The sequence below is a fragment of the Diorhabda sublineata genome, chromosome 3 (assembly GCF_026230105.1).
Source record: "Diorhabda sublineata isolate icDioSubl1.1 chromosome 3, icDioSubl1.1, whole genome shotgun sequence".
Classification (NCBI taxonomy): Eukaryota; Metazoa; Arthropoda; class Insecta; order Coleoptera; family Chrysomelidae; genus Diorhabda; species Diorhabda sublineata.
In genome coordinates, this window is record NC_079476.1 from 9,344,086 (window position 1) to 9,368,238 (window position 24,153).

General features: G+C 31.8%; 1 protein-coding gene across 5 annotated transcripts in view; it reads left to right on the plus strand.

Annotated features, from left to right (window-relative positions):
* LOC130442172 (arrestin domain-containing protein 2-like) overlaps positions 1-24,043 on the plus strand; it is a 300,222-nt gene extending 276,179 nt beyond the window's left edge. For 3 of the 5 annotated variants that reach the window (XM_056776270.1, XM_056776272.1, XM_056776271.1), the window contains 7 exons: positions 1,811-1,963; positions 4,670-4,881; positions 10,074-10,256; positions 10,679-10,870; positions 11,955-12,096; positions 16,865-17,086; positions 23,497-24,043. In XM_056776270.1, the coding sequence (XP_056632248.1) occupies positions 1,811-1,963; positions 4,670-4,881; positions 10,074-10,256; positions 10,679-10,870; positions 11,955-12,096; positions 16,865-17,086; positions 23,497-23,588 (1,196 nt within the window). In that variant the 3' untranslated portion in view covers positions 23,589-24,043. The remainder of the gene's footprint in view (positions 1-1,810; positions 1,964-4,669; positions 4,882-10,073; positions 10,257-10,678; positions 10,871-11,954; positions 12,097-16,864; positions 17,087-23,496) is intronic. The other 2 variants (XM_056776273.1, XM_056776274.1) reach the window with 1 other exon arrangement.
* The last annotated feature ends 110 nt before the right edge of the window (positions 24,044-24,153 follow it).

Genomic DNA, 24,153 nt, shown 5'->3' on the forward strand with positions numbered 1-24,153 from the left:
TAAACATGGAAAAAATTGATCATTGTTATGTGATACAATATTTTTATTTGGGACGTTACCCCAACCAATATAAAAGTTGAATTACATTCTACTCGGGGTGAGACTGCACCTTGCTCCACAAAGCGATACTGGAGTATCGTCGACTGAAAGTTCGCGAGCTAACAGATATATTAGACATTTCAAAAAATGCGGTACATTGCATATTAACTGAAAATTTGGAAAATTGACAAAGCTATATGCAAAATGGGTGCAGCGTCGTGAAATGTTTTCATCGGGTGTTTGGCAATGTTTCACAGAAATAAAATCGAATTTTGGCGTTGTTTCATAACCATGGTTAAAACGTGGGACCTTTTTTAAATTTTTTAAAAGACAGATAAATTTTGACGTTTCAACTTTTCTTTAAGTCTTTATCAAAATATGATATTGACACTGACAATTTGCTTATTTATATTAATCTTCATCATGATTATCAAAATAAGGATAAAATCAACTTAGAACTTTGTTACAATAAGAAAAATTAATTTTTCCTTGGTTTCCATATCTCAAATATATTTAATTTATTAGAATTTACAAAATAGAGCTATAAATTTTACTTAAATTATTTAGGTCTTTTTTATCATTTATAGCTTATTCGTTCTTATGAATGTGAACCATTTCTGAAAATTCTCTTTTTCGTGTATTATATTCCGTTTCAAGAATTTTTGAATCTTTATAATTGAATTTATGTTTTTTAAATATTTCATGGTTCGTTAATGCAGTTCTATTTTTTTATCGTATTGATAAAGTGCCACATACTTTTGACAATCGTGCTCAGAAACACTTTTTTCATTTTTTTACGACAGCGAGATATAATTGAACATAAGTTGTATGATTGGAAGTGAGAATTATCACATTTAGTTACTTTTCTTCTGAAAAAATTCTCATTGGTTACAAACTTTATTTACTAAGCGTTAGTACTTGACCTCAATTCCAAAGAAAATCCTTAATAGTGTCTAATATACCAATATTAGACAGTTTGCATCTGAGGCAGAAATAAAAACCACTGTCATTAAAACCTGAGAACATGCAACTGCCCTCCAGTAATGGGTAAATGAGTGAGTTATTCCTTTCACAAAGTATTTTTGTGCAGACTTTCTTAATAGGTTTGTTTCCATCTTCCTGATTTGTTCCATTTCCAGTTATTACACACAATCATATTGGCTTTGGTTCGATGGGACACAGTGTATATTCACCCATTTTTATGAAAAATCTTACCTAATGAAAAAGGTACAAAATATTTTTGTGTTTGAATAACATAATTTCAAATATTTATTTTATTCATTTAAAATTATTCTGTTAAATGAATCAAGGTATGCAAATCTGAATTTTAATACTTTTTTTTAAAAAGCATTTATTTATTATTTATTTAAAAAGCATTTACAAGCATTTTGATAGATTTTATGAATATATTGTGTTGCCATCAATTAACTGTAAATTTAAAATGTTTATATTTTAATTACTCAATTTCAGGTATTCTTTTACCCGGCTCTCACTTGGTAGGGGATAATATATAAAATAATACTCATATATTATATACTATTAATATTTATGAGTAGAATGATAGGTCCTTTTTTTCATGTTTTGTCACTAAAATCACTCTTTTTGAAAAAGTTGTAAGCCAAAAACTGCATTCAAAATACGTTGTTATATTTTATATAACATAATATGCTGTAGTACCATTTTTTCGCCTCTGGCATTATGACGAGCAGTACCGAAAATTCAAATCTCAGCTCTTGTAGTATAATATACTATAATTATTACTATGTTTTAGCGTTAAGATGCAGATTACGAGGAAGAGAACACACAGCTTGGACAGAAAGAGAAAGCTATTACGATAGTCAATCGAAATCGACGAAATGGAGAACAGTTCATTATAGTGGAGATAATAAATTCCTAGCTATAAATCAAGATCTCCTTGGAGAAGGTAACACTAGTTTTTTTCTAGAGATGTTTCTTATACTGTATCTCTTGTCTTCGACCTGATCCAGCAAATGATCTTGTTTGATCATTTTATGACACTCGTACCTAGGCTTGCTCATTGCATTGCTCTTTTTTGCTCCTCATTATTCGTTTCTTCTTGTATATATTTCTTGAAGGTTTTCTTTTAACCAATATTATTTTTCTTATCATGCTGGTTTCCCGTTTGTAGATATTTCCTTGGAAACATTCTTTTGCTGTTTATTTATTTCACATGTTCCTCGTCCAACCATATTTTCTTTCTGCTTGTTCTATTCATTGATATGTGCTCTTTTATAACATATTTATATTTCTTTATATGTGGACTTTCCTTCTATTTCTTAGCTTTTTTTAATCTATTTTCCAATATATTTATTCTTTATAAATATCTCCTATATTTCCGGGATATCTCTAGTTCTTACAACTTGTTATGCTTTTTGTCTTATCTGAATTTATCACTTTGCAATTGCCAGGAAGTAATCAGAATTTGTATTCACTTTATGATCTCACGTTTTCCCATTAATCTGTCTTATTCTTTTGTTAGTATAGGGTTTGTGATTATTCAAAAATTTTCTCACAAATGTCATCCATTTTGAAGAGAATGCTCATACTGCAACATTTACCACATCATTTGCAACTACAACTTTTTCAGTTAACTTTCAAACAGGACAAAGTTATAATATAAGGTTGGAAACTAAGTACTTCCGCTTTTTACTCATAGAGAGTACTTTACCGTTTGTCACGTGATACTGGTCACATTGACGTAACTTTAGAAGCAAGTGGTGCGTGATTCTTATTAAAGCTATAGTGGTTTAATTTTAAATGGATTGCAGAAACGAACATTTTCGGCATATTTTACTTTTTTATATAGGAAAGAAAGCTGCTGCGACTCACAAAGAAATATGTGAAGTTTATGGTTCCTGGTGTACGTGTCAAAATTGGTATATTGGAGATTTTTCTCTCAAAGATGAGCTACTGAAGTTAATAATGACCAAATCATAGTCATAATTGAAGAGGATCATCAAATAACTGCTCCAGAGGTTGCGAAAAGGCTACATGTATCTCACACAAAAGTTGAAAAACACTTAAAATATCTTGGGCTCGCCTCATCGATGAACTGGTGCTTTTCTTGAACGAAGTGCGTCCTTAACGTGTTAAGAAGCTTGGTATTTGGGTACGCCACGAATTGAAAGAAATTCATTTATAACAAAGAATCAACATTGCGATATGCATCTTAAACGAAATAAAACAGACCCTTTCTTAAAAAGAATCATCACTGGTGATGAAAAATGGGTCCTGTACACTAACATAGTTCGTAAACAATCATGGAGCAAACCCGATGAACCAGCACAAACCACATCAAAAGCTGAAAAACCACAAAAAAACTCATGCTGTTAGTTTGGAGGGATTACGAAGGTATTGTGTTTTTTAAGCTACTTCCACGGAACCAAACGATCAATTCTGACGTTTACTGTCAACAATTAATGAAACTGGATGGAGTAATCAAAGAAAAACGGTCAGAATTGTCAAATTCAAAAAAAGTTTGCAAAATTCTTTGAATAGTCAAACTTTCACGAATAACGATGACCTTCAATCGCACCTGTTCAGTTTTTTGCTAATAAGGACCAGAAATTTTATGAACGCGGAATCATGAAGCTGAAAGAAAGATGGCAAATGGTCATTGTACAAAATGGGAAATATATAAATGATTGAAAACTGTTCTTTGTTAAAAAAAAAGTGATTTATTTTCTACTACAAAACCGAATTTCTATGTTGCCAACCAATAATATTTGCAGAGTAAATTAGTGTGAATAATTGTCATGAAAATAGGGTCTATACGATAATTCTAGCAACTTCCACTGAAAATATGCGCGTATAGCACTATTTATTTTGAAGTTTGCAGAATTCTTTGAATGGTCAAACTTTCACAAATGACGATGACCTTCAATCGCATCTGGTTCAGTTTTTAGCTGATAGGGACTAGAAATTTTATAAGTGCAGAATCATGAAGCTGAAAGAAAGATTGCAAAAGGTCATTAAGCAAAATGGGAAATATATAAATGATTGAAAACTCTTCTTTGTTAAAAAAAATTGATTTATTCTCTACTACAAAATCGAAATTTCTATGTTGCCAATCAATAATATTTTCAGAGTAAATTAGTGTGAATAATTGTCATGAAAGTAGGGTCTATACAATAATTCCAGCAACTTCCACTAGAAATTTTATGAGCGCGGTATCATGAAGCTGAAAGAAAGATGACAAAATGTCACTGAGCAAAATGGATGATATATAATTGATTAAAAGCTATTCTTTGTTGAAAAAAAGTGTTTTATACTACAAAACCAAAATTACTTTTGATGTGAATTTATCCATTGGGAAATAAAAAAAATTTCACTTATCCAAATTTATTATTGTCACAAAGTTTGCAAAGTTTTACAATATAATATCAAAATATTATTAACCAAACACACGTCACTGATAAGTAGTGTTACCATCGTCGTTTAGTGAGAATAGAGCTTGAAAACAGTAAAATCCCATCGCAATTTGTGTGTCACCATGAAATTTATTTGGAATGTATTTATAATGATTGAGTTTAGCTGCCCGTGAAAAAATTAAAAACATCGACCAATTTCATATTATTTATCTAATTCATAGTTGCTAATATTTTTTCAGGAACTTTGTCACCTGGCTACCACTCGTTTCCTTTTGCATTCACATTGCCAAAAGTAAATATGCCAAATCCTTACAATGGCAATTACGGATATATCAGATATTATATTAAAGCAGTAATGGATATACCATTTGCATTCGATCAAGAAGATGAAGTTACATTGCATATAATATCACCCATTAATTTCAACTTTATTCGTCAAGAGTTATGTTTGGTAAGAAATCGTCAACAATTTATTATTCAAGGAGATGTTGAACTCAAATTCTAAAATACTGTTGTTTAAATTTATTTATTGACACAAGTCAATTATTTAAAATTTTGTTATCTGTCCCCTCTATCCTTGGGGTGCATAAGGCCCTGACAGGGCGACGCGACGTAAGCGCCATCTATTGGGCAGTCATGACAACAAAACGTCGGCCATGTTGATACTGGAGCATTGCTAGTGATTATTGTTTGATGAAGTATGGCTTTATAAGGGGATATTATGAGAAATTGATTCATCATGAGCCTAACTGTTATCATTGGAAGAAAGCTCAGTAGTGTAGTTGTGACCCATTTGAAGTATGAAGATATGGAGGATGATAAGGCTCAGTGGCCACGAGTGACCGAATTAGACAGACTGGAGTAACTAGTTTTCTGTACGAACTTCACGAACAAAGGAGTTGTGAAGAATTCAAGAGCTTAGAAGCTCACAATTTTCTCACCTCTAACCTTGTATTTTCTCCTCGTGTGAAAGTGCTGTCAGGGGAACGTGTGATAGTGCTTGGCAAGGTTTGTATTCCACTTATTGTGCATGTGGCACAATAGTGTTCTTATTTCCTCTTGTTCGTCTGGGATCGGGATTTAATTCTTATCACATTTTGACTTAATTTATGAATAACTTTTCTTATCACTTTCATTGCTTCCAATTCTCCTAAGTCATTTTATGTGGGTCCCTATAAATTTCCATTCTATGAAACAATATAAAAGTGAATAGTGTTTCTTTCTTTCCACTTGATTTAAGTTTTCCTGCTGTAATTTATATCTTGCGTAATAATATAATAATAAATTCAGAGTATCAGATCACCTTTAACATTTCGATATTTCCATTTCTATTACGGAGTCTTGTTCTGTCTCATTATTTCCTGTACGAAAAATCTAAAATATGCTCTAAATATTCATGTTAAACGTTTTCATTGGGAATACGGATTGATGATAGTAGATATAAAAAGTGCAATATGGGTAATTAGTCCTTGGTACTATCCTTCACACTTCTTTCAGTTACAGTGGCAAAAAATGCAACCTGCATGACTCGCGAACCCCAAGAATCGTACTCTGCTACCAGCCAATCAGATTATCTCTTAAATATTATTGAACGTCCTTTAAATATAGATAACAGTCTATTATATTCAATTACGGTGTAATTATTTAAACAAAGACCAAGTTACAGGGAAAGAGAGAAACCTAACCAACTGGGCAACACTTAGCTTCGTTACAGTATGTTTCATGAGCTATTTCTCAATTGGTCTCTGGTCTTCTGAAAATTATAAATTATTTCATATTATAAGTAGTCCATATAATCGAAATATAAAGCAATATTTTGAGATGTAATTCAAATTTTGACACATTGCCATACTTTCGAATTCGTCTTTTTATTTTTGTGCCAAAAAATTCACAAAACTTTTAAATAATTAATATATTTAAATTAGGAGGGTTTTTGCGACTCACTGTCCAAAGTGCACTACTTCTACGACTTGAGAAGATTGGTCAATCACAGTGACCACAAAAGAGAATGGGAACTTGTTGAGTCGCATCTTTGCTTCAAATTTAACTCTTGAATCGCGGAGAAAACTACCACCCAGCCTGCCTGAAACTGGTACATCGATGCAAGAAACAGAATTTCGACACTGAGATGTGGCCAAACTTCTCAAAGGTTTGAACATCAATAAAGCGACAGTCAGGGATGGAATACCACCATTCGTATTGAAAAATTGGGCAGCTGTGCAAACTCTTTTCTCTATCTTATAAAAGAGGTCTCTTCCCGGCAGATTGGAAAATTGCTATGATTCAGCCCATACTAAAAAAATGGAAAAAAGACGGTTCCCAATAACTACCGTCCGATTGCTTTAGTCCCAGCTATTGCCAAGGTCATGGTGAAAGTCAAATCTTGAGTCTGCTAACATCATCAGCGAACATAAGTATGGCTTTCGTAAATATAGATCAACCATCAACCGGGGACCACTTGGCCTGACTGAACAACTTCTAAATAACTTAAGATCGTACGGTTTGTAACTTCCTCGAAGATCGATCCATCCAGGACGCTGAACACACCTCAGAAAGGTTTAAGATCAACGCTGGTATTCCCCAGGGTTGCATTTTGTCACCTCCTCTCTTTCTCCTGTATACCAACGGTTTACTTGACTACCTTATCTACAGCTTCGCCGACGATAGCACATTGGTACCGTCATTCAAATCAACCCCCCCGCCTCCCGCTCATTAACTTTGCTCTCACCCAAAATCGTAGGCAGCAACAAATCATCACTATTAACACCTATCTAACCTAACCTAACCTATCTTGAAAAGATACTAGAGGAGGGTGGAAGCAATCTGATGCACCAAAGACCCAGGCTTGTATTTTTATAAAGAATACTGGCACTGCAGCTTAGGATTTGGTCCTGTCTGGACATAAAATGTTACCATCACCGCAAATTCACTTGTTGGGTGTTGAGGTTGGAAGCAATATGTCCTGACATAGTCACATGTATGATTTAGCCAAGGCAGCTTCATATAACTTGGAGCCCTCTATAAGACCAACAAGCTATATACTCTAGAACAGCTAAAAGCTTCTAATCCTCTACAAAGTCCAGATTCGTTCATCTTTGGAATATTGCTCACACATTTGAAGCTAGTATCCCAAGCATACCCTGAATATGCTCGACCCAGGGATCACCAGAAACTTGGACAGCTTAGAGCATAAAAGAAAGGTAGCCGACCTGTCTCTGGTTTACCGATAATACCACGGCAAATGCTCTTCCGAGCAACATAATCTTTGTTTAGAGCAGTTTTTATAAGACCCACTCGACAGGCAGACCTGGCTCATGAACACAGAGTTCACCTACAGACGCCCAGAACTTCAATTTATCGGAACTCATTTAATTGGAGAGGTGCAAGCCTGAGGAATCAGCTACCAAGACACAACCTACAGAAGTTCAAGAACAGTATCCAAAGGCACCTCCACCTGTGCTTGCTTTTTATATAAAAAAAATTATTAATTCCGATTGCGGGTCCGTCACTAGAGGAACAACTTTGGCTGTCAACAGAGTATGCAACTAGATGATAAGTCATTCCTATTTGCCAACAGAACAACTGTTAAGCTTGTTTTCGACCAATCTATAAAGTCTCCATTTTTCCATGTCTAATGGCATCTTTAGTTCTGTAATCAATGAATTACCATTAAGACAGAATATAAGGCCTTTAGCTTCCGAGAAAAGTAATTTTAGGTTCGACTCTCTTGCCCCGTAAGAAATATTACTCCCTTTTCTAAAAGATTCCACTGTTAGTCGCGATCCAAGAAGTTGAGACCTAGTCTTAGGTAACTTCCAACCCCTAACGAGATCATTTCCTATTCCTATTGAATAAGCTGGGGACGTTGCCGTGAAATTGAATCAGTCGAATACTCTTCATAATTGGTGAACCTATTATTCGCCCCAGATTGTAACTTAGTGTCTTTCAAATCAATTTAGGTCTCTAGAGTATAAATTTGTGGGGGCACTGGGATTGGCAAGACTCGTTGTGAAGAACAGGTCTTAGAGCTGAAGGAACATTGGGATACTGAATAGTAAGCTTACTTTTGCTGAAAAACCTGATGGTAGATGTACTGATGGAAACAACCTATAACAAAAAGAAAAATGCAAGCTAAGCTCGTCGTAAATTCCTCCGCGAATCTGTGCGCATGTGGTATTGAGAGCGCCAGCGTCGTAAATTGAATAATCCTGTTTCATCATATTTTTACATATTTGTATTTTATTGTAGTTTCTGTACACTTTATATAATAACAATGTTGCCATACACTTTGCTATAAATTTTATTACCTGCTCACCACCATCAACTTCTATCCGTTAAACATACATACGAAAGTTTAACGGCCAGAAGTTGAAATATGTAAAAAATAAGTGAGAAATAAGTAGAGAATCTCATTCACAAACGGAGACTGAACGGGGAAAACTAAGGTTGGATTTGGATTAAAGAGGTCATTTCACATAGTATAATGTTTTTCTTATTTTCTAATTCAATTAAACGGTTTTTCAACGGGGGGCTAAATATATACACGCTATCTTTCACTTATGTAACTTATTGAACACTTACACTAAATTTAACGAACTTATATAGTAATTAGTATTAGTAATAGTTTTACCCACTACTTATATAATTAATTATTCAATAATTTTATAATTTATTTAACTTCACCGATTACTTTTATATTTCGTTCCGTTCATTATTACTTTTAATTATGAACTGAACAAGCTCAAATATTTATTAGAAAAGAATTCCCAGAATTCTAGAAAATGAACAAACGAATAAATAAATAGAAAGTCTTCTTATGAAACATCAAACAAATTCCACTATCGCCAACTTTTAGACTTCCATTATAACCAAACAGGACCGACTTCATGGTCTATGTCATGGACGAGTTCATAATAGGAGTCGTCAAGAAAGGTGTCAGGGCCGATTTTCAATATTATTAGTGTGTAACATGCCATTCGGCTTGATACGTTTTTCTTCAAACTTTTTCAATATTCCTTTGTTTGCGTATTGTGGCACACTTCGGATTTATATATTCTAATGTTCGAGTTTTTAAAGAAATTAATTTATTATCGACTTCCCACTCCATTCAAGAAATTCAATAAAACCTCTAAATTGATTCGAATTCTTCCTCTACCTATCTACACTCCAAGTAAATGTAAATTTTAATAAACTCGTGATGATTTTATTCTTTATATTCGCTGTTCTGCAGCTGCCAGGTTAGGAGTTTCCTCAACCACCAGACTACAAATTTATTCAAATTTACTTTTACTTGAAGTGTAGATAGGTAGAGGAAGAATTCAAATCAATTTATTGAATTTCTCGAATGGAGTGAGAGTTCAATAAAAAATTAATTTCTTCAAAAACTCGAAAGTTAGAATAACTAAACCGAAGTGACTACTGTGCCACAATAATTGAACAAAGTAATATCAAAATGTTTGAAGAAAAACGTAACAAGTCAAATGGCAAGTTACAAATAATAAAAGTGATAAAACTTTTATCGCCATTCTGCAATAAATAGCAAACTATGAAAAATATGTTAAGAATGATGTCTTTTATTATGTACTGAAATGTTTACATATATCCTCCACACACCTTCAAGTATTATAAGAACTCTGTTTTTAGGATCAAGTCTCTTACCAAGACGATAAAACAATATGTTGTTGTTGTTGTGCCAGCGATCCCATCACCATGGAAGTTAGTTTGGAAAAAGAAGCGTTCGTTGTGGGTGAAGTGGCAAAGATAAAAGTAGATATAACTAACATGTCCAATGAAAGTATAGTGGAATTAAATGTGTCAATGAAAATGGTAAGCAAAAATTATTTATATATATTATAATTCGGGATAGTAGATGAATTGTACCAAATTTTTTGTGAATGATTATGTTTGTTAAAATAACTGTTTTTAGAAATCTTTATTCATAACATTTTTGCGGCGTGTTTTGTAACATATTGAAGAGATTTTTAATTAGGTTCTGATGATATTTTTACCACATTAGTGGATGAAATATTTTCTAGTATTTTTTTAATTTGATTTTGATGACCATGATTAATTGAATGTTGATTAGAAACATTTGGAAAATACTATGAATCATGGAAAAGTAACTAATATCTGTAATATATCAGTAGATATAACAATGAAATTTGGAAAAAAAATCTCCACATTGCCGAATTATTTGCTAGTATTTTCAGAGTGAATCTCAAGATTGACATTAATCTGTATATTTTTAGACAATAGAATCAAAAACGACCAGTCCACGGACACACCATAAATATGATACTGAACTGATAGGTCTTATTTCAGATACCGGAGTGGGGGCACATGGACAAAGAGTTTATAATATAGATTTTCAAATACCACAATCAGCAATAATACCCAATTTTTATGGAAGCAGTTTATTTAAACAATGGTGTGTTTTAAAGGTAAATATCCATTCAAATATGAGTTCTGAAACTGATTTCATCCATATAACCAATGCCTTCAACTGCTATTTTTTTATTAAAGATTATGAGTCACTGACAATTCTATTAGGTTTCTAATATAAATCTGCCTAATAGCACCTGCGAAGTACTTATATTAATAAACATAAAAGTATTGTAAATTACTTATAATTATAAATACTTTAATGTGCTTTATATCAAGAGACATATAAATAACTTTTATTTGAAACAGCACACTAGCTTCCCTCAGTTTCAAAAACAGTTGAGTTCATAATCCAACTTGTCTTCAGGCTAACCAATGATGGTTGATCATATTCTTCATATTAAAACTACTTTGCTACTTAATAACCAAAATTTTAATTCTTAATCTATAACCAACAACCGTCTCATTGAGTTAAAAACTCAATTCACTACTTTGGAAAAAAACTATCTACTAAGCAAGAAAATAATTAATTAAACTTTCAATAACCCGACTACCGTTTTCGACGAATGTCATACTATTAAGAACCTAATACCCGTATATATGCTGTCTTAAATACTAAGCTTAGTGTATACAAAGTTATAGAAATGGATATTTGGGGTCGTTAGCGTCACATGAATATAAAATAAAAGTAAGTAATTTGATTAATGGAACTTCAAGTGTCTTAAGGGACACTTGGAACCACTTAACTATTACGTTGGTTGGTCAGTGTACAACTTGGCTTAAGTAATAAATCTTAGCGACTACAATAATATCTAGTTAGGTAGGTAATTTTATGGTCCTTCAGTCACATCAATATAAGAAAATAATTAGATAATCCCCGACGATATGTTAATGGAGTGTAAAATAAGGGACACTTTGTAGCACTTATATGATTAACAGATCCTAATGGTACCCACCAGGTGAGATAATTCATACAAGATGTATCTTTGTCTGGGTTACATTCGTGCAATTTTGCCTAATTTTAAATAGGAAATTGAGCTAATTAGTGCTTTTACAATAAAAGTCCTGTTCCGAAATTTTTTCTTCTTATATATATTTGCAAAGACTAACGAAAATTGTATTCTTTTTGTTTCATGTACCTAGGTTGAAGCTGTCATACCAGGCTGTCATTCAAATTTGGAAATTGAATCTGGAGTACACTTAGGTCATATTCCAATTTTGGAATATAATTCAGAGCCACAACCACCACGTGTAAATTGGATTCCAGCTTCTGAAGCACCAGGAGGTAAATTTTATTGTTACTGAAACACAAATAAAAATATTTCCAAAATGACTGTTATAGTAGATGATGGCTTGATTTAGGTCCAAATAAATTATTTGATAATTTATTTGGCTCAAATACTAGATGGCGCAAAAGCTGTCACTCCCTTTTTCATGCTAATTGTTTCAATCAATGAAAAATTTTCGTTTTGCACTGAGCTGCGTTGATATGAGCTCATGATTTCAAGAAGGGTTATAGGTCGGGTAGTATGAACCATGGCACAATCCTGTTGTCCACTTGAGGCAAAAAAGTCGTTAGCTCCGTAGCGTTTTCGAAAAAATAAAGCCTGATGGTACCAGTGTAAATTACGCATCAAACTTAGGGCTTACCTAATGGGTCTTCATAAGTTATACGCCAATTTTCGATCATTCCGCCTATCCTCATATCTTTCTTAACGGCTAGCAGAGCCTACTCTTCCCAAAGGCACATATTCAAAGTTTTTCACCATAATTTTCTATAAAGACCACTGAATGATTGCGTGGCATGTCGTTTTATCGATACTATTAGGTCACCTTTACTTCACAAACGTCACATCATAACTTACATTAAACATAATTTAATGGATGACAACAGAAAAGAGTGTATGTCCATTTCAACAGGTTTTAAAAGAGAGCAAATCTATGTTATTTGTTATTCTTGTTAAGTATAAAACAGAATTACTCAACACATCACTCAATAAGTCGTGTCACTAACTAAGAAAAAACATTTTTTGCCAAAAATAGATTTTATTCATCAATGTAATCTCCTTCAAAGCAATACTATCATTCCAAAGCTTCTCTAACTTCTCGATGCCGTGTTTGTAGAAGGATTTGTCTTTGGCCTCAAAATAGGCTTCAGTTCAGCAATTACTTCTTCATTTGAGTTGAATTTCTTACCAGCGAGCATTTTTTTGACATCAACGAATAGTCAGTAGTCACTGGGGACTGGACTATACAACTCTATGTAGTATTTGCTATTTATTGTCGCTTCCTTTTGGAGATAGTCGATAAACAATATTCCATGCGAATCCCAAAATACTGAAGTCATAACCTTCCCAGCTGACTGTTGTGCCTTTGGACTCTTCGGACGTGGTTTACTGGCTGCAGTCTACTTACATGATGATTGTTTTGATTCCGGGGTGAAATTATGGATCTATGTTTCCTCCAATGTCAAAAACTTGATTTCTTATGTGTAAACATGGCCAAACGCTTTTCTGAATCATCAACACGTTATTGTTTTTGATCAAGACACGGCACTCACTTTGAAAAAAGCTTTCTAATGGTCAAATGTTCATGCATAATTGTAAAACACACGGGATTCTGATATTTCAATTTACAATTGGATATAACCAACTTTTTTTTCATGTTTTCTGGAGTAACCACCTCAATTGGACGACCAGAACATTCATCATCATCGGTGTCTGTACGACCACGTTTAAATTCAGCAAACCAATAACAAATGGTTCTTATCTAAGGAGCAGAGTCCAAAAACACTTTTGAAGCCATTACCAAGCTTGTACAGTACTTTTTTCATTTAGGAACAATGATAAATTAACACACGAAATTGTTTTAAATTCATTGTTTTGAAATAACAAAAGTACCTTCACTTAAATGGCTGTCACTTTTTTCTGACTAATCAAAATATCATGAAATTTTACACACAGTCTTTTGAAAGTTGGTACTCATGAACACCATATGGATTTGCCGATGGCAGCACCATTTGTGTGTCAGACACACGACTTGATGATGATGTATTTTTTACATTCTCAAAGAAAAAATTAATAATAATGTTTCATTATCATTTTTTCATTTATATGGAAGTTCCTTGTAAAAGGCAGGATAATCAGATGCCAAACTCATTTTCAAAGCTTACAAATGATTGTATTTTTCTTTTTGGTAAGTTTTCCACTTCTTATATTGGTTCACCAATAACTGATTAATTGTAATCTTTTCCCAGCTTACGACTGAGTGTCTCAGTTTGTATTCAATTTGTCTGTCAAGTTATCAATTTCTTTTAGATTATTCTCTGTTGAATTCCTTAGCTCTTGGGAAAGGTATGATAAAGATACTGAACTAAGAAAAGGGGTTTTGACGTGCTTGTTGACAATGGATTATGTAATTAGCTGAGACGCTAGTTATTTCTGAGGCTTCTTTCTATAACAAAATGCATTGAGTTGTTAATTAACGAAAATTATGATTTTTAGAGAAAAAAAATTATTTGTTGCTAAAAAATGAATTTTTTAACCAAGAATCTTTTTTGTCACTAAAAATTAAAATTAAGGTAGCGTTTTATTCCTTAAAAATCATGAATTCTATTATTCTTGAAGATTTTCAAAAAAGGTTTTTTTAATTATTTATTTAAGAAACAATTTGTTATAAACAAATTAATTTTTTTATACTTCATTCTGTAAAAAAAGTAGTTATGTTTTGTTTTTGTTCTAAAACAATTTTTCTATTTTTTATATAACTTATAATATTGTGATGTCCTCTTTCTCATCCGCTCCCTCGCTAATTATAATAACTTTTAAACTATTGCAGATATGACAAATATCTTTCAAGTCTTTTTTATTCATTATTAATTGATTAACAATTTAAGGCTCTTACTGAAGTGAAGTATTTTGGGAATTTAGAAAACCAAAAACGTACTAAATGTTTTTTTATATCTATTTAATCATGTTTGGTACAGTTGCTAGTTCTCAACTAGTTCTTATTTTTTTGCGAACTTTTGGATCGTTTTAGTGGCGGTGGCTCATCATGTACAGGTTCTACTTTTTTTGTCTTGATGTTCCTTGAAGTCCTTCAATTATCGGTTCAAAGTATTCTTCTGTGGTGAAAAGATCTAAAAAAGTGCAAGAAAAATAATAAGAAATAATTGAGAACTTGTAACTGTACAAAATATGATTAAATAAATATAAGAAAACAGAACGTTTTTGATTTTCCAAATTTCCTTAAGACTTGATTTTTTTTTAATAATAATAAATAATACAGCTAGAAGTTAGAAAACAGGCCTAATTGTTAATTAATTATTAATAAACGAAAAGGCCTGAAATATATTTGTCATATCTGCAATAGTTTATAAATTATTATAATTACGAGTATAAAACGGATGAGAAAGTTATATGAAAAATAGAAAAATTGTTTTATAAAAAAACACAACATAGCTACTTTTAATACAGATTGAAGGATGAAAAAAAAATGATTGGAAAAAATAGATTTGTTTACAACAAATTGTTTCTTAAATAAACAAACAAATAAACAAAAATTTCAAGCAATCATTTTTAAGTAGCTTTTAACCACAAGACATGGGAATAATCAAGATTTTTGAAAAAAAATTTTCCATGTACTTTTTTTTTATTTTGTAATTATCAATTTTTTAAATTTTTGCAAGTTATCTATTTTCTAGCCCATTAAGAATAACTTTACTATGGGAAAAATTTTTTGGGTTTTAGTTTAATAATTATGCGGGGTTTGATTTTAACTTTCAATTTAAAAAAAGTTGTTAATTAAACAAATGCATAATTGATGTAAAAATAGGGATAAACATTTTTTGGCCACGGATTATTGTTTATTGATGTATCCCAACACTACATGATTTTTTTTATTCCTTAATATTCATACATAATACGTTTAAATAGCTTTTTTGTTTTTGTGTCAGAGAGACGCAGCGCGCGCCGAAGCCAGACTACTCGGTTTTGGTTCTATTTTCAGGGCTCTGTAAAAATTATAAATAATTGTACTACAGTTTTGGTAGTTAGAACATATTTTTTAGCAAATTTACTGATCTTTTTGTATCTTTTTTCAAATTTTCAAACTTCTTCGAGATAATCAAAACAAACCAAATATCCATACGAACGGAATGGTACCTTGGTCGTAATTTTCGGAGACTACTGAAAAAAATAGTACATATTTATCCTAGCATCGTCTGCATCAGTAGATAATGCAAAATTGTAAATATCTGAAATTATTGTAACAACATGACACAGAATTTCCATTAATTTATTCTCTTCTTTTTCATCACAATTTTTAGTTAGTGTGAGTAGCTCTTGATTATTATTTATTTGATTTGCATCATTTCTCATAAATAAAATATTTACCATTTTTACGGTATATGATGTGTATAAAAAAATTTAAAGTTACATGTCAATTATTTATTTCACAAAATTTCTGCATAAAAAACGAAAATGAAATGTGCAACTCCTTATTCAAAGTTAATATGAATAAATGAAAAATGTGTATCTTCACATAAAATTTGTAGGTATTGGGTTATACGGATATATTAATTACTTAATATATAATGTAAAATTACATTTCCATATTTCGTACTTACCTATAAATTAATAACGAAACAAAAAGTAGATATTGAAAAACTAGCCCCAAAAAAACGATATGACTTTTCAGACGCCGCACAGTATCTATCTTAGTTGGAGTTTTCTGAGTACTCTTTAGTTGAACAAGAAAAAGATACACACTTTAACAGGTTACTGCTATACAATTCAGTCAACAAAGGACGCTATAATCTAAATTTCACGAAAATATGGAGATACACACATTCCTAATTTCACAGATGATTTGCAAAAATTATAGCATAATCTGTTATGGTAATGAATTTTGCGCCATATTATACACTACATACTGTGATATATTACTCAATATTATAATAGAATATCTAAATCTCTAGTTCAAAATCAAAACCATACTTAGTTTATTGCATAAAATGCTATTGTCTTATAAATCATACATTTGTCTTTCCTAAGGTTTATTCCCAACACCTCCAATATTTAATCCGGGTTTGAATCCTCCGCCCTATTCGCCAGAGAAAGCACCACCGTATCCAACTGGATCTCCAGGTTTTCCTACGCCTTTTGGATATGGAGAAGGTTCATCGAGTTCTGCGACTGCCCCGAGAGAGGAGGAAGCTCCTTCAGCTCCATCAAAAGCACAACTAGCCCAAGGTGACAACTTTGAAATAATAGATGGTAAGAAATTAAACAATATAACCTCCAATTTTTTATGTGCATAATCTTGAAGTTATGTTGTTATCTATATAAACATAAAAACTCATTTAGTTATAGTATCGATGTAAACTTTCTATCTTTTTATGTTAACTTAAAAGTGGAAGTAAGGCACTGCTTTCAGACTTCCATGTCTTTGTTTGTTTGTTCCACACAATTTTCAATACATTGTTCCTTTCCGATTTTTTCAAATACTCTTTGCACAGTTTCGGGGAATGCTCGGGATCGTTGTTATGATGGAAGATAAATTTTGTGCCAATCAGGCGCTGGCTAGAATGTACTACATTTTCTTTTCATATTTCTTTATAGCCTTCTTTCTTCAAAATTCCCTTCAAAATTTTACTAGGTGTCCAGTCGCCCTACTTCCAAAAGATTCTGAAACATCACCGAGCCTTCAAAGTGTTTGACAGTCGGGATTACATAAGAATCTTTGACTCATCACTCCATAAAACTCTCCATTCATCATGCGCCCAATTTTTATGTTCTACAGCCCACTACAACATCTTAATTGAAACTATGAAGACATGCGATTAATGCACGAGTTTCAACCGATAGTTCCTTTGTTTTACCCATATTAAAACTTACAAGTCTGAATTTGCCAGAACGAAACACTTCATATATGAACTTCAAAAAAATATGTATTGGTCCAAAAAGTATAATCACAGCATTTTCTTGCATCTTCCTTGCGCATTTATCATTTTTCAAAAAAAAAAATGCCACAATTGCATGATAACTTTGAAACTATGAAAGATATGTAAAACATTATATAGAACAAAAATGTAGCTTTTTTCCAACGAATATTTTGTTTTTTGTTTTATTTCTGTAACTTGGGAAATAAAGAAGATATTGCCGTTTAAAGTATCCACTGTAGTGGCAAAATGACCTCTCTCGAGCCCTCCAACCCTGTCCCTTTAAAAAATAAAGGGCTTATTTACATGAGCTTATAGCTCTTGAAATTTCCTTTAAAATGGTTTTTTATAGGATACTATAGCTTTAAAATTTACCGAGTTATAGTTAAAAAACCAATGGAAGATAAAAATTTTTATTTTGAAATTTAAAATAATCATATTGTTAATTTTCTTATACAAACAGAATTTTTTATTTATTAATATTGATGCTGAAAATGAAATATCTTTTTTTAAAAATAACAAAGAAATTCTAAATTATTGCACGCGATTTAATCATTAAATAACGGATAAAGTAATTTTTTAACACTTTTTTAGTTCAGTGGTGGTTTTTCAGGGTTAAAAGTGAAGTCTTTTTGTAAACAATAAAGAAATATTTAATTCCAATAACAAGCACCGTTGAAGCATTCCAATCTTTTAGAAAGCATTTTTTTTTCATTTTTATCAATATATGGGTGGTTTTTTTGGGGTTGAAAGAAAAAAATTCTTTTACATATGGGGTCGTAAACATCAAATATACAATAAAATACGTTCTAGAACATGAAATACTATTTAATATTTGTGCTAGAACAAGATTTGTACCAGTAAAATGATTAAAACCTAACTTTTTTAATGTTCTTCACTTAAGGGTCAATCAAAAGTCAAAACATCAATGCATCAAAACATTGAGTTTATTCCCAAATTGGTTTTTCTCATCAGTTGTCATCATGCTGTGAGACAGATGTTTTCTGCAAGACTAATTTCTAAAAGAGGTGATGTCCATTGGCCCCCAGGTAACCCTGACTTGACGCCTCTTGATTTTTTTGTGGGGTCACCTCAAAAATAAAGTCTACATGAGCAACCTGAGGGACATCGGTCAGCTGAAGGAAAATATCCGCCAGGGAATGGCAGCAATCACCCCAGAATTCTGACAAGAGTTTTCACGAATCTGCGTTCGCGTTTAGAGGAGTGCCGTCTTCGATAGGGCCGTCATTTAGATGATGTTATTTTTAAAAACAAACTTCATTTAATTACCTAATCGTCATATCTTTTATTTCAACAATACCTTATAAATTTTTTTTATCCTATACTTAATAAATGCACGTTCTATTGTGCCACCCTGTAGTGAATGGAAAGTTTGAACATTTAAAGAGCCACGAAACTTTTTGCAGTAAATTCTCTATACCTACTGAAAATGAAAAGCCACTTCTGCGTGGACAGGGTAGACTACCCCAACATTTTAAGGAAGGTAAGAAATAAGATTTATTTTAGATAAAGTATCAGTCATAAAATTTGAGAAAATTACTTTCGTTAATATTTTTTATCTTCATGGAATTTTTGCCAATGTTTACATCTCCTGATTGCTGACAGAATGCTATAAATATTTATAAAAAAATCCATTTCTGTCATTTCATCAGTCTTAAAATTTTGACAGAAAAAATAAAATAAATAAACAATTAATAATATACAATGCCAGAACAAAATTCCATCACCAACAGTCTGCCAGAGCGAAAAACGTGTCCGTACGAGTGCAACTAAGACAGTAATGCAATAGATTTTTCTTAATCTTTTTGCAACATCACTTTTGAAAGATTTTTCCGTACCCTTGACGCAGATATTCTCTAGGTCATTATTAAGGATGCTGAATTTAAAACGTGTAATATTTTTTTCTTTTATAAGTGACAATTCGTAGAAGGTCTATTGCTGTTACCTATAGCTGTGACGTACTTCTATATTTCTTACTGTACATTTCAAGGGTTCTAACACAGAAATAAATAATAGGGATCCTCTAACGGTTTGAGGTGTTGACAATGAACTAGAAAATATCTGCGTCAAAAGTTCAGAAAATTTTTTCAAAAGTGATGTTGCAACAAGATTAAGACAAATCTATTGCCTTATGTATCATTTTAAATCTACGTCTACAGATGTCTAATAAGTGCTCTCACTCTAACCCGCAGGTTCATATGGAACCTTACTGTCTTACTTGCACTCGCGTGGACACGTTTTTCGCTCTGGCAGACTGGTTATGGAATTTCATTCTGGCATTGTATATTATTAATTTAGGAGAGATGTAAATACTCTGGCAAAAATTCCATGAAGACAAAATACTGTCCAAAGTAATTTCCTAAAATTTTATGACTGATACTTTAACTAAAATAAAACTTATTTCTTCCCCTCCTTAAAATTTTGGAATGGTCTACCTCGGCCACACAGGGCTGCCAGAATTGGCTTTTCATTTTCAGTAGGCATAGAGGATTTACTGTAGACTTTTGAAATTACCACCTGAAATTGGTCAATGGCTCTTAGTCTATTGGGTTCACCGATTTTCGCTGTTACACTGAAGCAAGTGCTTTATCTGCTATATATCCTGTATAAATCAAAAACCTCCTTGGCAACTATTTATCTCCATTGATTGTGCGTTGTTAACTTTTTTTCTAGTAACTACACTATCTTATTCTAGAGAGGAAGGAATTCATAATAACACAAGAGTATAAAGTTATAGAGAGATCGAGAGAATATTTCGAGGAGCTTACAAATGTGGATATTGAGGATGAAACGATAGAAATCGCCAGTAAAGACTTCCAGGAAATAAGAAAACAAGTAGTAGAAACAAAACATTAAAGCTAAGAAAAGCGCCAAGGAGGCACAATCTAACTGTTGTTATTAATGTTGAAATATATGCATGTAAAGGAAATAAGCAAATTAAACCAGAGAATGTAACAGGAAAAATACCTGGAGATTGGAACCTAGGAATCTTACTATTCATATATAAGAGTGGAGATAGAAGAAATTGTGAAAACTCAAAATATGATGATTCTGTTCAACATGCCTTATGCAAATATTGCTAGTTTCAGAGATACGGGGTGTTTAAAGTTTAAATTTTGATTTTCGTAACAATTTTTTGTTTTTACAATTTCTCTTTGAAAATTGGCAATTTTACGTTTTTTGGCATGAGGAATCATAATTTGCACTCTAATTTAACATTGCTAATAGAGGGTGCTAGTTACACTTGTTTGTGTTTAGTAAACACAAACAAAACAAAGTAAACTTTTTTAGGCTAAACTAACAACTAAAATAATGAAAAAATATTAAAAAGCTTTAAATTCTACAAAAAAAGTTACTCTTCTTTGATTCGTGTAACTCAATCGGTTATCGAGTTATTTGCTTCTAAAAAGTTCAATAAATCTTAATTTTTTCATAAAAAAATGTTATTATTCCTTAAATATGTAACAGTAACAAATTTGTAAATAAAAATAAAAAACTTCAAAGAAAATGCTCAAAATGTCCACCATTTACTTCAATACACTTTATGATCCGCTTTCGTAAATATCTCTTAATATCAAAATCACATTCGTGAATTAAGCCGTGGTTTAATTTTTCGTTTTTTTTAAGTAGGCTTGTGTCACTTTTAAACAGTTTGTGTAGAAGCAAAAATTGGATAATAATAAGAATAAGTAATACATTAGTACATATACCATTTATTAACAATTTAGTAATTAACAAGTGTAATAGTTATTTATCAATTAATGCCTAGGTATAACGATTTTTCCAATATTGAGATGCGCGATATGATTTGTGTATTTGCTCAGTCAAATTATAGTGGTCCAGCTGCGGCTCGAAGATATTCACAATTATACCCAAATCGAAAGCAACCCAATTATAAACTGTACCGAAATCTTTACAACCGCTTAGGTGAAACGGGGTCTTTACACTCTAAAACTGAGCACGGTGCTACAAAAAAAAAGCACTGCCGATGAAGAAGATGAAATTTTAATTTGTGTTACGGAGAATCCAGATATCAGTATTCGCCGATTAATTCTGCAAACAGGTATAAGCCAATCGTCTATTTTTAGAATACTGAAGAGGGAAAAATTGCATCCATATCATTACACTCCTGTTCAGAATTTATTACCTCAAGATTTTGGATACAATTCTTTTTATTGATGAGGCAACATTTGCCAGACGAGGAATATTTAATTATAAAAATAATCATTTGTGGGATTCTGAAAATCCACATGCTATGAGGGAAACACATTTTCAGCACGAGTATAAGATTAACATTTGGTATGGTGTAATATGTGGGTATTTAATAGGTCCTTTTGAACTGCCAACCAATTTAAATGGACCTCTTTATTTAGATTTTCTTCAAGAACATTTACACGAATTACTCGAAGATATACCTCTCGCTTTAAGACAAAATATGTAGTTTTTGTACGACGGAGCACCATCACATTATTCTTTACAAGTTCGTCAATACTTAAACGAACAGTTTCCGCATCGATGGATTGGTCGTGGAAGTGAGTTTGCTTGGCCACCAAGATGCCCTGATTTAAATCCTTTGGATTTTTCAATTTCGTCGCAAATTAGTTTACAAAGAAAAAATTACTTCTCTTCCACAACTGCGACGGAAAATAGAAGAAGCCGTATTAAAGAAAAAAGAAGAAGAAGAAGAAGAAGAAGACGTATTAAAAATAATAGACAAGGATTATTTAATATTAAGAGATCTTTACGAAAGCGGATCATAAAGTGTATTGAAGTAAATGGTGGAAATTTTGAATATTTGCTTTGAAGTTTTTTATTTTTGTTTACAAATTTGTTATTGTTACATATTTAAGGAATAATAAAATTTTTTTATGAAAAAATTAAAATTTATTGAACTTTTTAGAAGCAAATAACTCGATAACCGATTAAGTTACACGAATCAAAGAAGAGTAACTTTTTTTTGTAGAATTTAACGCTCTTCAATATTTTTTTATTATTTTAGTTGTAAGTTTAGCCCAAAAAAAGTTTACTTTGATTTAATAAACACAAACAAGTGTAACTAGCGCCCTCTATTAGAAATGTTAAATTAGAGTGCAAATTATGATTCTTCATGCCAAAAAACGTAAAATCGCCAATTTTAAAAGAGAAATTGTGAAAACAAAAAATTATTGCGAAAATCAAAATTTAAATTTAAACTTTGAACACCTCGTATCTCGGAAACTAGCAATATTTGCATAAGGCATGTTGAGAAGAATTATCATATTTTGAGGTCTAGAATCTACAGATCAGAGATTTGACATTCTTAATGAATCACCCTGTGTACAGCACAATTGATATTTGTTTTGGACACATATGCTGGATGCCCCAAAACAGAATACCTAATAAAAAAGTTTGAATACAAAATAACAAGTAAAAATTATAAGGGAAGACCAAGAAAAACATTGAAGAAGAAAATGTTGAAGAACCTGCTGAGACAAAGGAGATAAAATAGGAAGGAATAAAAAATAAAACCAAAGATAAAATGTTATGGAGAAAAAAATATATGTCATAACTCCAATCAAGTAGCTATACACCTGACGGTAATAAATAAAAAAACACTGCTTGAGTGTACAAAAACCTATTGTTATTTCACATTATATAACTAGTTATTAAACATCAAATAATATCACTGATTCTATTAATTATCTTTCAATTATTTTGAGTTAATAAAATGTTTTATCATTTCAGGAGAAAAAGAAGAACCACCCCCTCCGTCATATAACGAAATTGTGAAAGGACAATTACCGAATCCTACAGCACCAACTGCGCCTCCAAGTTAATTAAGTTTGAGTATCTTAAGATCTCGATCCAATATACGACAAATGAAATTGGTTCAAGAACACCATTTTATGCTGGAAGTTTATCATCATCAAGTAATTGTATGCAAGTGCCAAATATGAAATAATATCTAGCATTAAACCGATCAATGAATAGATATAGCAGAGTGCCCTTATAAGTAAATCGATAATTCACTTCTACTTAATCTCAATTTTTCCTACAATTATTTATCTGTTTCCAATGAGAAGATTTTTTTACAGAAATTTTCTGTAGCTACAAAGAATGATAACTTTTGGCATATTAATTGTAAACACTCTTTGGTTTAGGTTGAATTATTAGGAACTTTGTATCTTATTATTTTATCAAAAATTTATTATTAATTGCTAGCTTATTGTATCGCATTCAAAATAAAAACTTGTGAAATAATACACTTTCGACAATAAAAATTAATTCATTACAACATTTTTCAAGGAACCATCTTCAGCACTTCTGTACGGTATTTTCTAGGCAACAGGTGATGCTTGAATAAAAATATAATTTAGACAGATCCTATAAGATATAAGAATT